Source organism: Festucalex cinctus, chromosome 14 (assembly GCF_051991245.1).
Source record: "Festucalex cinctus isolate MCC-2025b chromosome 14, RoL_Fcin_1.0, whole genome shotgun sequence".
In the NCBI taxonomy this organism is placed as follows: Eukaryota; Metazoa; Chordata; class Actinopteri; order Syngnathiformes; family Syngnathidae; genus Festucalex; species Festucalex cinctus.
In genome coordinates, this window is record NC_135424.1 from 6,116,800 (window position 1) to 6,134,174 (window position 17,375).

General features: G+C 37.2%; 3 protein-coding genes across 3 annotated transcripts; 2 read left to right on the forward strand and 1 right to left on the reverse strand.

The window, feature by feature from the left end:
- Nucleotides 1–48: 48 nt before the first annotated feature.
- On the forward strand, nt 49–7,670 carry eif4e1c (eukaryotic translation initiation factor 4E family member 1c). The gene is made up of 7 exons (XM_077495509.1): nt 49–162; nt 1,691–1,773; nt 3,140–3,235; nt 4,725–4,788; nt 4,883–4,996; nt 5,367–5,506; nt 6,667–7,670. Exons 1-7 carry the CDS (start codon nt 145–147, stop codon nt 6,779–6,781), a joined length of 630 nt encoding a protein of 209 aa, XP_077351635.1. The 5' UTR covers nt 49–144; the 3' UTR covers nt 6,782–7,670.
- LOC144001299 (transmembrane protein 150A) lies at nt 6,623–14,020 on the reverse strand. The gene is made up of 8 exons (XM_077495508.1): nt 13,887–14,020; nt 13,727–13,793; nt 12,466–12,513; nt 12,330–12,392; nt 12,157–12,224; nt 10,620–10,750; nt 9,942–10,119; nt 6,623–8,936 (listed from the first exon to the last, which is right to left on the reverse strand). Exons 2-8 carry the CDS (start codon nt 13,789–13,791, stop codon nt 8,749–8,751), a joined length of 741 nt encoding a protein of 246 aa, XP_077351634.1. The 5' UTR covers nt 13,792–13,793; nt 13,887–14,020; the 3' UTR covers nt 6,623–8,748.
- A 511-nt stretch (nt 14,021–14,531) lies between these two features.
- On the forward strand, nt 14,532–17,282 carry LOC144001072 (NFU1 iron-sulfur cluster scaffold homolog, mitochondrial). The gene is made up of 8 exons (XM_077495036.1): nt 14,532–14,693; nt 15,085–15,170; nt 15,258–15,393; nt 15,524–15,590; nt 15,858–15,969; nt 16,045–16,108; nt 16,267–16,441; nt 16,735–17,282. The coding sequence occupies exons 1-8, from the start codon at nt 14,626–14,628 to the stop codon at nt 16,801–16,803; spliced, it is 777 nt and encodes a 258-aa protein (XP_077351162.1). The 5' UTR covers nt 14,532–14,625; the 3' UTR covers nt 16,804–17,282.
- Nucleotides 17,283–17,375: the final 93 nt, after the last annotated feature.

Sequence of the window (17,375 nt, forward strand, 5' to 3'; positions counted from 1 at the left end):
TAATAAATGCGTGAACATTTATTATTTACATCCGGGAGTAAACTGACGTATGTCAGCCATGTTTGTGCGGTAGCGGCTTCCGTACGTGAGTGGCTCCAGTGTGACGCAGCGGGCTTAACGCGCAGATCATTTCTACTTGTCAAGATGGCGACATCGGAACCGGTAAGTGCTAACTGAGAAAATCGACCGGGTTCCCTCGTAAAAAAAAAAAAAGTGTCCGCATCCTCTCTATGTTTGACCACTTTGCAATTTAGGAGCACATAGTTGGGACGACATCGAGTATTCTCAAAAGAACTCCTTGTGGTTTCGTTCACAAGGGGCGTCTTTTGGCGTGGGTAGCTGTTAGCAGCATTTAGCATCCAGCCAGTGGCTCACTTTTGTCGGCTGGGAGGGAGGCTTGGCTGCCTGGACGCATCATTCAAACTCCATTCAATGAGTTGTTGGGATGAAATACAAGAATATTGAAGGCTTACCTGTTATAAATGATAATGGTTCTGCGTTTTCGCGGCAACTTTAATGAGCTTGAAATGAACGTCGTTTTGAATCGTTAATTAAATTGTGACACGTGTGTGTGTGTGTAAGCTTGGAGCCAGGCTAGCCTAGCTTTAAATCTAGAACCGGAGGCTATATAAATACATCATTAGCCACAAAGAAACAGTCGGGCTTTTATTATGTATTTGTGTTTATTTACCTGACCATGTGTACAGTTGCCAGTGTTGTACTGTATCTATATCGTTTTAATCCGTTAAGAAGCTGTTCTCCTGTGGAGATTTTTATTTTCGGTTACTTAGGTTTGATCAGTTTCTATTCCTCATTTCGACCATTCAGTGTTCCTAAAAGTCACACATTGGCATTTAAGACAACGAATGCGTGCACGCAAGGCCAATGAACGCACTTTCACGAGTTAATATGTTGAAACGAATGGTGGTAACGTTGGCATAGTACTCCATCCATCAAATCAACATTCTCAATCCCCATTGACATAAATGACAATGACATTCATCTGTATCAACCCCCGTCCTCAAGAGCCACCACGTATTGGATGTTTAGTGGTTTTGATAAAAGATAATTAGCACAGTCAATATACTATTGACATCAAACCTCTAAACGATATAGTGGTGCAGTAAGGTTGACAACTAGCGTGTACAAATCCTAACAAACAGTGAACTGTGAGAACCCTATTTGCCCAGTTAAGTTAGTAGATGTCCTCTCTCAAAACGTTCATAAATACCTTTATTCCTGTCTACCTTTATATAATGGTTAAAACCCTTTGTATCAAGCAATCTATCAAACCCTTTATTTAATCAGAAAATAAAAACCCCTTTAGGCATAGCTCTGTTTTGTAAGTGTTCTCAGGCCGCAAAGGTAGAAGCACGATTCATGTCATAACAATAAAACATATAGATAAAAGAACACAAGCAAACTAACGGTAGACCACCATTCCACCCAGAATGGAGAGCAGTAATACTGACAAATGCTACATTGCAGCTGTAGGGCATGATGCCAGCATACGCCATTTTTATACTTTGCTACAAATTCTATCTTGCGATATTTTGCATTTCTCCTCATCTGTATCAAAGTTAAGATATGTTTTTCAGCTAATAATTTAATTGTTTAACTGAAGAAGGTGATTAGTACATGAAATCTAAGACCACCAATGTGTTTTGCCTTTTCTCTCGCCTCCTTGCAGAAGGCACCCGAAACTGAAGAGCCGCAACCCGACTGCCAAGTTGCAAACCAGGAACAGTACATCAAACACCCCTTGCAAAACAGGTGAGAATGAAAACAGTGATTGTGCTTCTTAAAAGCACCCATAAAGCTTATCTCCACTAAATATGCAGGAGAATATTTTATGTGGCAGAACCCAGCCGAATTTTGTGAACCTAACTTTTTTTTTTCTACTGCTGATTATTAAGAAGGAAAAAAACGCAGAAAGAGAGTCTAATCTTCCGTTTGATAGATTCAGTGTATATATAATCATGGAATCCAGCATTATGTGGATATTGAAAATTTCAATGCTCTAAATGGCTGACAATGAGTTTTAACATCAAAATTGATTTTTAATATGTGAAACCTCTCGCATGATGAAAAAAAACGGGCATATACGTGTGTGTGTGTAAGGGACTCAAGATGACGAGCAACCAAACATATCTTTCATAGAACCAAGGCTAATAATCTATGAGAGGCAGAATGGTGCCATGGGGCACCTGGACTGATGGGAAATGCAAAGAGGTAGAAGAAGAAATAGAAGAAGCTTGGCTGTCTGTCATCTTATCTGCTAATTACAGTGACAAGCAACTTGCGATTTTAGAATTTATTCTATTATTTTTCTCAATTTTTGGGTTTAATCTTTGAATTTATACAAGAAATTGATATGGAAGGTGAATGAACAAAAATGGATGAAGAAAAATGTGGATTCAAACCGAATACAGTACAGAACAAACAGAAAATTAAGAAAACATTTTCAACCCCCTGCAATCCTTGGATGAAAGTCATTGTCACAGTTGTGCTGTACAGTACTTGACTTTGGGGTTGTGGGTACCTATTCATGTTTAGTGGGATTGTTGTTGTTTATGAATAGTTCTGTTGCTAAGTGCCTTCTAGACCATTAGGCTTTTCCAGGCTTCTCCTGTTTGCCGGTGCCGCCTCGTGTTATTACGGTGGACAATGAGCGTCTTCACGCTCGGTTCGCTGTTGCAGGGTGTAAAACGAACGTTTACCTCGTCATGTTTACGGCTTGGGTGCAGGGTGAGTGTGTGGCCGGGTGGGACTGTAGCAAGGGGAGTCATGGAGTTCAGATGATGGCCCCACATTGCCCCCCGCCGGCCCCGCCCACTCTCCAAACAAATGAAAGAATCACCTCAGTGGCCGTAAACAAAGGCTGCACTTGTGCTGCACTTTTCACTCTTCTCTGGCATTCATAAGCATTCTGGCAGCATTGTCGTCTTCCGCTCCATCCCCTGTTTATCAGCTGCCGATGATTCTTGGGAACAAGACTGTCAAATGCCAAATGCCGTTCTCATACACAGAGACGAGAAGAGAGCGTGTCCGCCCATTAGAAACTTCATTAATTCACTCAAAAGTTATTTGCCACGACCGTGTGAAAGCTGACTGTTTGTTGTTGTTTCCCTCCTCCCAGATGGGCCCTGTGGTATTTCAAAAACGACAAAAGCAAAAGCTGGACGGAGAACTTGCGTCTTATTTCCAAATTTGACACAGTGGAGGACTTCTGGGCGTGAGTATTTTTTTATTTGGGCACTCAAATCAGCAATTTTAATCACTGTCCTCCCTGGAATTGCACGATGCAGTTTTCCCACGCTATAATGCGTTTCTTCTTTCTTTTTTTTTCTTTTTTTTTTTTTTTTTTTAAACCGGTTGGTTGTTTTATGGCTCAACAATTTAGGAAAATGATCCAACTGTTTTTCCCCCCTATGTTTTGATTGTGATTTAATAATGCAACTATTTTTCCAATACCTGCTTATTTATTCATGAAACACAATAATTAATTTAATTTGCATTACAATAAATTAGGTTTATTTTACATAATTCTTTCTTTTTTTAATCATACTAAGATACAGGCAAATTAAACATTAAGATGACAGTACATGTACATTAAAAAAAATACTGCTTACTGAGCTACTGTCAGTCACATCACAGACTGTAATTTCTCTTGTATAATACACTTTTTTTTTTTTTTTTACTAAAAATGTCAAAAATTGAGGGTGTGTTCTACATATGTTGGTACAAGGAAAGTTACCAAATTTGTCACATTGTATAAACCTATAGCGCTACATAGGGTTAAAAAGTAAATAAAAACAAACATGTATTTTCTGATAAGCTTACAAGCTAATAAACTTTACTGCAGCTTACTTTTTTTTCAAATACGTTTAAATTCAGTGTGCTATATTATTTTTTTGTTTATTTAAAGAATGTGGGAGTATTACGACTGCCAAAATGTTTTTATATTGCAGATTTTATATATCAGTCACTATAAAAAGGTGGTTCACTGTATGTAAATTATCTTATCTAAGTCTTGGTCAGCCATCGTCAGGCTACAAGTTACCATCAGTGATAATTGAGTCTTTTTACCATTCGACAAAAGTAGCAACACCAACCTAAAATATGTTTTAGATTACTTGCTCTACTAGTATCCAAAAGAATTGCCTTTGAATGTGGCCTATTTTTTAAATTAATCACTGAACAGCCAACAAATAATAACTGCAGAACCCCAACTGAAGAATACAATCTTGTCCGAGCAGAAAGCTGCTTTCACAAACATTTCCCACAGCAAATAATGAAAATTGAAACAGTCTGTTCCATCATAAATCTGTTATGAACTGGAGACAAACCGGTTCTCAATATTTTAACGTTGCCGCAGTGCAATGGTTATTGCTAGAGTGCTTCACTGAGCTTCTTAAATAACTGCCATTGTTTTCTCTTATGCCAGGAAGATGGTCTTGTCAGAGTTTATCCGCTGATTAAATAAAAAAGGAACGACCCTGTCAACCACAAAAATACACAAGTCTCATTAGTCAGTATTAAAACACTTATGTGAGGCTTGACATTAAGAAAGAATATACAGAAATTAATTCATTAATATACAGTGGTGCCTTGAATCGCAGCTCATCCAAATTACTTTGTTTTTCAATTTGCATGCTATCACTTGGTCGATTTCCTATCAAAGCGTATATTTTCTTTCTGAGCCTTTTATTTGCTGCTTTCAGATTATACAACCACATACAGCAGCCCAGCAAGCTCGTCTTTGGCTGTGATTATTGCTTATTCAAGGTACCTTACCTCCTACCAACAAGCTCACAAATACGCTGCTTGTGACAGCTGTCATGACAGGCGTGTGTGTGTTCGTGTGTGCGTTACGTTCCAGGACGGCATCAAGCCCATGTGGGAGGACGACCGCAACAAACTGGGGGGGCGGTGGCTGATGACCCTCAATAAACTCCAGCGGCACAACGACCTCGATCGCTACTGGATGGAGACGGTGAGAGTGCGCATAGGGCAATACACTCACTGGTACCTTGATATTGTCAATTAGAGTCAAGAATGAAAACAATTTGTGCATCATGATTTCATGCATTATTTCAATGGGAATTGTGAGTCGGTTGTGTGTGCATTAGCCACCAGGGGGCATTATAATATAAACAAACGCACTACATAGATTGCGCACACACGTTTTCACCAAGAAATATGATTATTCAAGTAAGCAAAAGGGTAGTCGATTCTAAAAAGAATCATTTGTGACAGCCTTAAACCAAGCGACAGTAACTCTAGAAATTAGTGTGAGTGAGTCAAAGGCGTGTACGTGCTGATGTTAGTGTCATGTATTTATGACGGGGTGCGTGTTTTCGCAGCTCCTGTGTTTGGTGGGCGAGTCATTCGATGAGGCGAGCGATGACGTGTGCGGCGCCGTGGTCAACGTCAGACACAAAGCGGACAAAATAGCCATCTGGACCAGCAACTGCCAAAACAGGGACGCCATCATGACGATAGGGTGAGCTCTGCACTTTGTCGTCCTTTACACTCGCGCAAGCTACACGTGCATCTCGATCACGGTTATTATTGTCAACAAAAATGAGTAAACTCCAACTAAAATTGGGGTGTGGGATCTTAAAGAAAAATGCTAACAAATTGAAACGACATATTATGCTTATGCTGCTAATTAAGACTAGCATCATTTTGGTCTTTGTGATGTCATACATGAGCTTTTTTTTTTTTTTATCTATAGCTAGCTACATCTGTCACATTTGTCTGACCATCCGTCATCTATCTTTCTTTAATCTTGCTGGCAAGAAATGCCCCATATTAAAAATAAATATTCTAAAACTAAATTAAAACAAAACATTTTCAGAGAAATAAAAAGTAATAAACTTGCTCCAAAAACTAAACAGATTTTTAAAAACAAAAGTCAAAACAAATTAAACTCTTTCACTGCTAGCCATTTTAGAAAATTTCAAAATTTTCAATACCCATGTGATATTACGTTCAATAATTATATATAAGCCGAATCTACCAAATGACAGAATAGAATAAATACTTTTTTTTTTTTTATTTCCCCCCGGTTCCGTTCTTTTATAATTGACGACAGAAAAATGTAGGTTTGCCAAAATACAGCCATTTCTCCCATGGACTCTGAAACTGTGCAATGGGGCAATGATGTCATCTACCTATGGTTGGGCATCAGTAAAGTTGTTTCCAAGTTTGACATTTACAGTGGAGCATAATCAGATTCTTTCTGTCTATCCACCCTCTGAAAAATTATAATTGACAAGTATACTTGTCACTGGGAGTGAATGAGTTTTTGTTTGTTTGTTTGTTTGTTTTTTAAAGCTAGCTTTAATGACAAATCCAAAACTGTTATAACCCTGATCTCAATAAAATTAGAATGTGCTTGAAAAGCTTATTTTAGTAATTCAATTAAAAAAAGGGAAAGTCAATATTGTAAACACACCACATTTCTATTTTTTTATTATTATTTTTTTTTATTCTGTATATTGTAATTTTTTGTACATTTTATTTATTTGAATTGTATTGGTGCCAACCCAAAAGTGTTTTTTGTTTTGTTTTGTTTTTTTAAACGCAGTGATGGAAAAACAAAGTGACCACAAGATGGCAGCAGCAACCTTATTTTTTTGTGTTTTCTCTCATTGACAGGCAAACTTACAAAGACCTTTTGAGCATCCCCAGCAAAGCCATGCTGGGCTACCAGTCGCACGACGACACGTCCAGCAAGAGCGGCTCCACCACCAAGAACATGTATTCTATTTGAATGCCCGTCACCCACGCCGATAGATTTCAACAATTGCAAGCCCAAATCATCATCATCATCATCATCATCATCTTCTTCTTCATGGTAACGTTTTGAGTTGAAGTCAACTACAATAATGTTGTTCCTTTTCATTGAGGTTTAAAAAAACAAAAAACAAAAAAAACAAAAAAAAACACATAATGCACCACTGTTCAATTTCAATGTGTTCCGGTTTAGCAGCAAGGCAAGAAATGTCAAAATTTTTGTTGAGGGGGAAACTGTATGCATCTGAAATAGTTGAAGAGCAGTTTTAACTTGATTTATTCTCTCAAGTGTTACACAGTGAGCTGACATGCCATCATGAAGAATCTTGGTTTATTAAAAAAAAAAAAAAAAAGTATTAAAATGAAAAAGAAAAAAAAAGGACCTGTGGCCACGCTCCCCAGTGGTCTGCATTTTTAAGGCCACTTATAGTTTCAGCCATGCTGGAATTGTGGATTATTGCTTGTATTTTTTTTTTCTCCTCTTTTGCCCTCTTTACATTTATTTATAATGTATGCTTTGCAGTTGAGGTCGGATTTTGTTTTTTGTTTTTTAATGTTTTGTTAAAGATGAAAACGTGAACTACTGCATTCTTAGATGACATTTTTTTACAGTGTACCATACAGTTAAGATACTGACCCAACATTTTTTTGTGATTTTCACTGTTCTCTCGCTAACAAATTGTAGATAATGAGACACATAATGACAAATATCTCTTTCTCCCTCTGTATTGATGCAACTTGAAAAGATATTCATTGTGGAATGATCTTTTTTTTTTTTCTTTGCATAGTGTACTTTATCTGTTCCCCCAGGATGTATATTAATTACCTTCTTTCAAGTAAAGGTTCAGTGCTTTGCATTAAAACCACATGCTGCTCTGTGTTGTCTTTGTAGCACCAGTAAGACATCCCAAAAAGTCACTGCTAATACTTTCACATTAACGTCGGTTTAATTGCAAATTTTGAGGTGTCTGGAAAGTTGAGCTAGCCCGTTCTCGTTATCAGAGTCTCAGTTATAAACTGCTGCACAGACAATATTATATTTTCTTCTAAATCTTTTTGTAGCAATTTCATAAATAGGAACGTTTTCATGCTGGGTGAGGATCCAGAGCCACTTTGAAGTGAGACAAGAATACTCAGTCTGAAGCGCTCATCCATCAAGGGACTGCGGAAAGCTCTATGTCGAACCCCAAAAGGTAGGCAGAGCTGCAGTGAATTTTGTTGGGATGCCGATGCACAGATTAGCGTTAACTTCTGATAAGCAGCACAGACTTGACTGCCTGGTAAAGTTGTGCAGTCCCGTTCGTACATATAGTGGCGCCTTGAGATAGGAGTTGAATTTGTTCCAGGACCATGCTTGTAGCTCAAAACACTCATTCCTCAAAGCATCTTTGCCCCATTGAAATGAATGGAAATGGTCCTAATCCGCACCAGCCACCCAAAAATAACAAAATGGTTGTAATCTGTGAAAAATTGTTCCATGTTTTACAGTTCTTGCTCTGAAATTTTTTTCTCACAAGAGTTGATGGCGCTAATAATAAACAAAAAACAAAACGTAATGGGCCACTCCCAAAGCACCGCTGTAGACTTCATATTGAATGAATGAGGTATTGCATAACGATTTCGTGTCACTTACACTACAAAAGGTGTTTGTTTTTCAGCACATGCTTGTCATCCACATTGTTGGTCACACCTTGGCGAGAAGGATGACAACATCCACAAAGTGTTAGCAACGTCCCAGCCATCCAGCACTACAGGATTTTTCTTCTTCTTTGGCATCTGAGGGATTACAGTAAAGGCGTCAACACAACACGAGTAATCTTTACAGTCAAAGCTCATCTATTAATAAATATTGACAGCAACAGTCAGTCTTTGGAAAGTCCTTATATATTCATCGTCCCGACTACCCGTTCTCCAGCAGGACCCGGGTAGCCTCCTCATAGTCTGTTAGGCCAACATGAAAGGTCTCTCCTCCTCACGTTGGCTGTATAGGTTGGACAGCATGTAGGAGGAAAAGAAGCTGAATTCCACCATGTAGCTGAGCTCGAAAAGCTCCAGGTTGGCACTGAGGATCCATTCGAAAACGGCCGACAGGTGTATGTAGTAGTAGTCTTGATGGGCGAAGCAGAACGCATCTGAGAGTGGATTCGAGTTAAGGGTTCACAAGATTCGGGCTCGGAATTAACTGAGAATTGTCAGACTTTCTCGTTATCTAAGGATAAAGGGTGCCACAATGAACAGTGTCTTTACAGTTTGTGAGGTTTTCTTTTCATAAACAATTCTTTAAAAAAAAGTTTTTTGTTTGTTTTGTTTTTTCCCCACAGAAAAAAAGTCATTACATTGTTTTAATTTATAAAAAATAAATAAATAAATAATTTGTGAAAGTGAAAGTCATCTTGATAATTTTTTTGGTATGTTTTTAGTTTAAGTGAAAAAAAAAACTTTTGTAATTTAAAAAAAAAAATGTGGTTGTACTTTTGAGGACAATTTTCCATAATTTTTCTTTAGAAAAAAAGTTGCCGTCGTCAGGCTAAATATAATTTTTGAGGAACAAAATACTGTAGTATCTTTTTACAAACCTACAAAAAAAACAAAAACTACTGTATGCTTCAATTGTATATTTTCTAACTAAACGTTATTTTTCTTGAGGAAAAAAAAAAAAGTCATAACCTTACAAAATATAAACTGTATATTTTCCAGTTCACACATTCACGTTTGGCTTTTGGAAACAATTTTGCAGCATTATAAATGGACTGATTGTAGGTGAAATGTAACCATGGCAGGGTGAGACAATACGTGCCACTGTTGTAGCCAGGCCCACTTTGTCAACAGGATGACGCTATCTCAGACCAGAGTTGGTCAGACCTCACACATCCTGTTCCAACACTACTAAATGACTCTGTTGCATTACAGTACATACTAGTGCTTGCAGCGTTTTACACCAAGTATCACCTCAAAAAAATATTTATCTCAGAGTACAACCACAATCGAAATACAGCAGCGAAAAATGAGTCCGTTGTTTTATTCCTAAAAAGTATTGTTTAACATTATCATTTAGGATAAGCGATTTGAATATTTAATTCGGTGATTCTTTTGCATACCACAAGAATCACTAAACATTTTTTTTTTAAACAGGATACAGCAGAGGGTGAGGATGGTCTGTTGCACCGTGGACACGACACGTAGCGGGTAGAGTAAGTTCTCGTATCCCGTCAGCAGACATCTACCCGTAAGTGCGGTGAGTAGGACCGTGTAGCCGCAGATGCACATGAAGCTCACCCCGGCCGCCGCATGGTGGAGTAGGGTCAGGTACCCAGGCTGGTGGGTAAAAACAACAGTCAAGTGTTAATGGAAGCAGTAACTAGGAAACACGGCTTATTACTATGTTATTACATTGTTGTTAATATAGTATAACAAAGGAACTTCATAATTAGAATAGCATGTAATAGCAAGTACTTAATGCCGCCACCCGCTTGTACACCTAAAAAGGTTTATAACTGCCTATATTACTGATATATGACACAGTTATGGGCTGTTATTAGTTTTTGTATAGTATATATTTATGTTACTATTATTTTGGTAATTTTTATAGTAGTGGTATTAAGCGGTGGACTAAGTTTAGTAAAACTGCTACAGAAGAAACAGGCAAGGCCTGCTACTGTTATGTTAGTATTAATACTGCATTCTTCCATGCATGTCAAACATCATATTTTTCAAAAACTTGACATGATTACTCAGTATTGTCACAGTACATTGTTTCATAGTTCATCATAGTTTAACAAGGAAATATGATGCTATTGATCTGTTTTCGCACTTACGTTGCAGTTTCCGGCGGCGAATGATCCCATGGAAGCCACCATGCCAAAGGCCAACGCAAACCTGCTCAAGGTGGCGTGATTTGCGTTTTTTTCCATGACGTGGGCGTGGTGGAATATGCAGAAGAGGAAAACTACAGGAGAAGAAAGTCATGTCAACACAGGTTTTGGTTAGCTTGAAAAAATAAAATAAAAAATTCATACAGTGCATTTGGAAAGCACCGATCCCCAAACATGACACAGGAAAGAAATAATTTTATTGTGGCGATAAAATAGGTGTAACGTGTACACCAAAACATAATTTGGGCCCACAACATACACACTAATACTAATTTGTGGCCACAAAATGCTACGGTAAGTACTTATTTGGCAACGACGTAGTCATAACATACATCCATCCATATTTTCTGCACACAATCCACATTTGTGGCCATGAAATAGATGTGTATGTAAAAATAAAATTTTGGCTAACAAGTAGCTATTACATGTACCGTACACAAAAAAAAAGCATTTGTGGACAGGAATAAAGTATATTGTGCACACAAAATATTAATATGAGTACACACAAAAAAAAAAAATTAGTAGCTCCAAATTGCTTACTGGTAATTTGTGGACATGTATAATGTGTGCATGGAAAACTAAGTGGACGCAAAATACTAATTTATACCCATCATGAAGCACCGTAGCTATAATGCGCACCAAATTTTTTTTTACAATTGACTAATTTGTGACAACAAAATATTAATTTGTTACAAAGTCAATTTAATGTGCACACAAAATAATTTGTGTTGATTTATGGCCACAAAAATACTCGTGGCCACAAAATATTAATTCGTGGCCATGAAAAGGTCTATTTAATGTTTGCATGACATATTGTACTAATTTGTGGCCACGAAAAAAGTGTAACATTCACACAAAATAACTAAAAAAAAAAAAAAAAAAATGGAATGCATATTTAGGGTACACACAATATAATATGCACATAAAATACTTATTAATGTCCACAAAGTATGTTTAATGTGTGCATAATATACCCATTTGTGGCAATGAAAAATTACTTTGTGGCTACAAAAAAAAATAGTAATAATGTCGAGAGATTAATATGTCCAGTGCAGATTTGTCCAGATTTTACACAGAGGAAGCAATTTGAAATGTAGATAATAATATCTACCTTATTTCAGTATTAGAGGCATTTAAATTGACAATAGAGAACCTGGTGGCTTTTCCTACTTTAATTACATACATCTCATTTAACAGGTTCCATTGAAGCTATGATCCATCTGCATACCTCGACGTTCAAGTTGTTCTTGAACACACAAACCAGTATTACATGCTCACATTATACATAACTCATCGCCGCAAATTAGATTATTATTTTTTTAATTGACTTATCTATATTGTTGCCACAATACAAAATCTAATGTCATGTCTGGGGCTGTGTAAAATATTCACAGTGCTTCACTTTTTCCTCATTTAGTCTTGTCACAGCCTCATTCGAGAATGGAGTAAATGAATCCCCACCTCGAGCGTGAGAACTCACACAGAAAGGAGCCAGCGTTGATGATGGCCGTGAAAAGTGAATTCTCCGGGGCGTAGGTCCCGCTTGTGCTGCACGTGATTTTTTATTTTATTTGGTGGGGGGGTTAATGCAAATTAAAATTCAGCTCTGTTATCGTAATACGATACATGATGAATTGGATATGTTGTTGTTACCTTATGGTGGGAACCTTACAACAGTCAGTGGTGTGATTGATAGTGCAGAAGTTCTCCCCCCACCTGAGAAAGAACGTTCAAATTAATTCTTATATTTGCGCTGCTCATGTGTTGGCAGTAATGAGATCAAACTCACCAGTCAGTGAGCGAGCACACATGTCGGTTGGAGTAGGCCAAGCCATATCTATACAATGAAAATGTTGAGTTGCATTAATAAAACAAAAAAAAAAAAGGCAAATGAATACATATAGGAAAACAATCACTATCAAATGGGAAAAAAAAAGTAATTAAAATATATCAAGTTAATTAGGCACGATGGAATATCTGGAAAAGTATCACAAATCGTTGATGTACTACTGTCAATAGTATAGGTTAAAACAGCACATCAAGTTAAATGAAATAAAATCAAGTCAGCAAATATACAAGAAAAATTCATACAAATAAGCGAAACCAAAAAAGAATAGCAAGAGAATTTTTTTCATCACATACAGATCATTAATGCAGGATGTAAGCAAAAAAACAAAACAAAAAAAACAAAAAAACAAGCAAAAACACTAAAAAAATATATATGGTTGAATAAAATCATACAAAATTTGAATTACCGGTATGTAGAAAAAGAAGTTAACACTAAATAAAATTCATAGTTATTATAGTTAAAAGTGCCAAATTCTTGATGCATGCAGGTCAATAAAATACCATAGGTTTTTAAACTAATAAAGAAACTCAAGTAAAAATACTATAAAATATAAACAATTTGATAGAAAAATATTTATTTGCACTTATAAAATATATGTATTGTGTTCATTGCAACAACTCTGCTGTAGTGTAAGAATAAAAAAAGAAAAAAGGGTCACCTTGTTCCCAAAACAAAGCAAGTTGTCTGAGATGTGTTTGGAGGACGCCAGTTGCGTCAGGGCCTCTTCATGTTTGGATTTTTTTTTTTTTATTAATTAATTAATTTTTTTAATAATCAGGCACTGCTTAGCAGACACAATTTTTCCTGAGAGAAAAAAAAGTCCTTGGAATGTTTATTTCAAATGTGTGCATCAGTTGTACATGATTTTTTTTTTTGTTTTGTAAGTGTATCTCTATTCAGTGCTTCTCCTGTCTCTTGTCTAATCAGGCTTTACATTTTCCCATGACAAATTATGTAAAAAGTGGAATTAAACTAGGGCTGAACAATTAAGAAGAAAAATCCAATTACGATTATCGTGATTGCGATTCAATTTTTTTTAAAACACATTTAAGCATATCTATCCTTTGCCAACTACACATAGGCCTACATATTTTGACCATGTTATAATGTGACTAATATTTATGGATATTTGCATTGTCGTGACAAGCATCACAATTCAAAAGCGCAAATATAAGGACATTGACATTTCAAGTGTACTTACACTGCCCACGTTCCAATGAAGGATGTCAGTGAGAGGGCCAAAGGGAAGAAAATCCACAGCCACATGTCTTGGAAAGAGAATGGAAAAAAATAAATGAATATTTCCTTCTGTCACTTTCCTTACTGTCTTCCTGTGTTCTTGCTGCCAACTTTATACCTACATGCTTCTTATCAAGTCTGAGATGTTGCAGTGTGTTTGTTCTCTTCGGTTAAGCTTCAGTATGTTTGTCTCCTCCCTGTCTTCCATACCTCGCCTACTTTGTTTGACAGAACAAACGGATGCAGGACATGGGCTGGAATACCTGTTTGTTCTCGATGAATCACAGTCACTGTTACATCGTGTTCGTGATAGTCATTATTATCTTTACTTATGTCCATTTTTCATGGTAATCACCACACGGGCGATTCAAGGCAACTGCACATCTTTCAAAATCAAAATTTGGGTCTCTGTTGTGAAACATTGTAACATTACTGATATTATAACTATTTTTAAATAATTTTGAGTTTATAGGCCACTCTTGAGCCTTGCTGGCTCGCAGCCCAGCATGAAATGGAACTTAAAGTTCCCTGTTATGGGCTATTCTGGACACTTTTCTCCCCAGACACGTATATATAAGTGATAAATAGATAAATAAACCACAAACCTAAAATGTACCAAAAAATAAATATTATTTTGTAATAAATGTTTTTTTTTTATGAATATAGTTTTAAGTATTTGAGAAACACTAGAAATTGAGTGCTCTTCATGATGAACCTTGAAACGTATAACATTTTTATTTATTTGCCTATTTTTTTTATTAAATGTGCGTATCTGTGGTTAGCAAGTTATTTTGATGGTAACATGAGATCACCAGGGACAATAGCTGACGTCACCACCATCATTTTTTCAAAACAGTTAAGATGGCGGCGCACACGAGATGGGTTTTGTGCCCATTGCTACGGACGGCGAGAAATACCACTCTCATTCGGTTTGAACTTTATTTCACTACATTGTAGCATTTCGTGGGCGTTTTATGTGCCCGGTGTGATAAATGTGTCAAGTTTGACGTATCGTTAGTTGCACTATCGAACATGGCTAACTCGTTAGCGAGCTGCTGCAAGGAAGAATGTTTTGTCCTTTCATTTTCACTTTGAGTCGTTAACCTCAGTTATTTTAGTTGGCAATTATAATAACGGCCTCATATTCTTATGATTATCTCCCTGTTATCGTTCAGATTTAATTTACATTGGCACCGATCAAGGTTAAATTGCATACATTAGCTAAATTAGCTAACTGCTAACAACGCGTAGCAAAACAAACAAAATTTGAGGCTTTGAGCATATTTCCGCATATTAATGAGTATTGTTAATGTGTTTTAGGTTTCCAGAAAAGCCTGGAATTTCATATCACACCCAGTTTCAAAGAGTCCCTTCTGCACCCACCATCAGAAGCACACAGGTCCCAAGTGAGAATCTTGCCACCAGAGGCCATCGCTCTCACTTGAAGTATATCTTGACGACTTGACCCTCTTCTTGCTTTCTTTTTTTCTTAGTACGTCAGGTTTCCATCCAGACTGAAGACACCCCAAACCCGAGAAGCTTGAAGTTTCTCCCAGATAAGCCAGTTTTAGGAAGCGGAACACTGGATTTTCCGTCTCAAAGCTCAACGCAGTGTTCAACTCTAGCCAGGTTTGGATTACGTCTTCTCTTTCAGCTTTATTTTACTGTCTTCTTCTGACTACAATTATACTAATTATTTACTTATTGATAACGTTTGATTGAGCCAATACTAACGTGAAAACATCCACAACTTCTACAGAGAGCTTTTTGAAATTGAAGGTGTGAAAAGTGTGTTCTTTGGCCCGGACTTCATCACCGTCACTAAAGTAAGTGTGATATCAAATTTCCATGCATGTGTGACATTTTGTAATTGGAGTGGTGAGAGTGAGCAGACTGTTTTTCGAGATATAAGCAGCTTTTTTTATTTTTTTATTTATTTTTTTTGGTCTTCTTTGATTTGAAAGCAAAATTTTGAGATGCCCCTCCATTCTATTTAATTATTTCATTACGGTGTGTTCATGGAACAAATTGAATCTGTATCTCAAGGCCCCAATGTATTGAGAACTTCAATAACCCTGCGGTGTTCTCAACAGGTAGACGAGGACTTGGAGTGGACAGACATCAAGCGAAATGCCCTGGAGACCATGGCCAAATTCTTTGAGAGTGGCGACCCCATCACGACAGGAGACGTGAACCCAGAAAGTAGTGAGTCTAGGAGAATGGATTAGCTGAAGAGCTAGCTATGGCAATGACTCAAATGAGGACTTTTGTTACATGTAGGTGTCTCTGAAGATGATGATGAAGTAGTGTTGATGATTAAGGAGCTTCTTGACACCAGAATCAGGTAGTGAGCTCAGATGATAAACTAATGTATGTTTTATATTCATTTCAAATTAATTTCAAGACACCCCCCCCCCCCCTTTCAAAATAATGAAAATGGAGTTAATTCATTCCAGGAATTTATATAATTAATGATAATATGGCTCCTCCTGATCCACACAGGCCGACAGTTCAGGAGGACGGCGGTGATGTGGTCTTCAAGGGGTTTGTGGACGGCACGGTGCAGCTGAAGCTGGTGGGCTCCTGCACGGGATGCCCCAGCTCCACGGTGACCCTGAAGAACGGCATTCAGAACATGATGCAGTTCTACATTCCCGAAGTAAAAGCTGTGGAGCAGGTGACTGTTGTTTTCAAATATCTGGTGGTCGGTCATTGGGTTGTAACGTCGCAACAGGGATGCTATTCGTTAGCCTTTTTAAATGTTTTCTCCATTATGTGTTAGCATTACGTAATCTAGCGAATTTTAAGGCAAAGGTATGTTGTTGTTTTAAATACGCAGTGTCATTTCTCCCCCCCATGTTAACCCACGTTTATAGGTGAAATCTGCGATGTCTATATTTTTCCATTGTACGAATTTGTTTGTGGGGCAAGCACTATTTTAATCTCGACTGGTCTTTTATTCCCGTGCAGGTGGAAGATGAAGTGGACGAAATCAATACCAAGGTTTTCTCAGAGCTGGAACGCAAATTACAAGAGTAATCAAAGTTGATTGACAGATTGTGCTAATTGATCACAAAGAAGAAAAAGGAGAGAAATTAAGAAGCGCGGTCGCTCTGCGTTTATCTGTGCCTGCTTGTTAACAGTTTAAATAATAGTTTTCACTTTTCATCACAGAAATGTCATGACATTAAGCTAAGGAAGCTAATGTACTGTGAAAATACACATTTTGCATACTGTATCCACAAAGCATGTTCTATTTTGTGTTGTTGCTCCTGTGATGGCTGCAAATGTCGTGTTGTATTTATTTTCACTGTATAAATAATGTATTTTTGGAAGGTTTTGCACATTAGTGTAATGCAGAACGACGATGCTGAATTCCTGCTCTGTTTTAAACAGATGATCTATTGGGAAATTGTGGATTAAAGAAGTGAAGGTAGGAGTATCCAAACAAAGAAACACAATTAACTAATGTAATAGGCTGTCGTGTACACTGCATAACAATAAAGTTCACAAACTAATACTGGACTCTACTGTTTTAGTTTGATGTACTTTTGTTTTATTTTGTTTTTCCCCCCCAATCAATATAACAGTAACAGTCCTTGGGTGTCCAA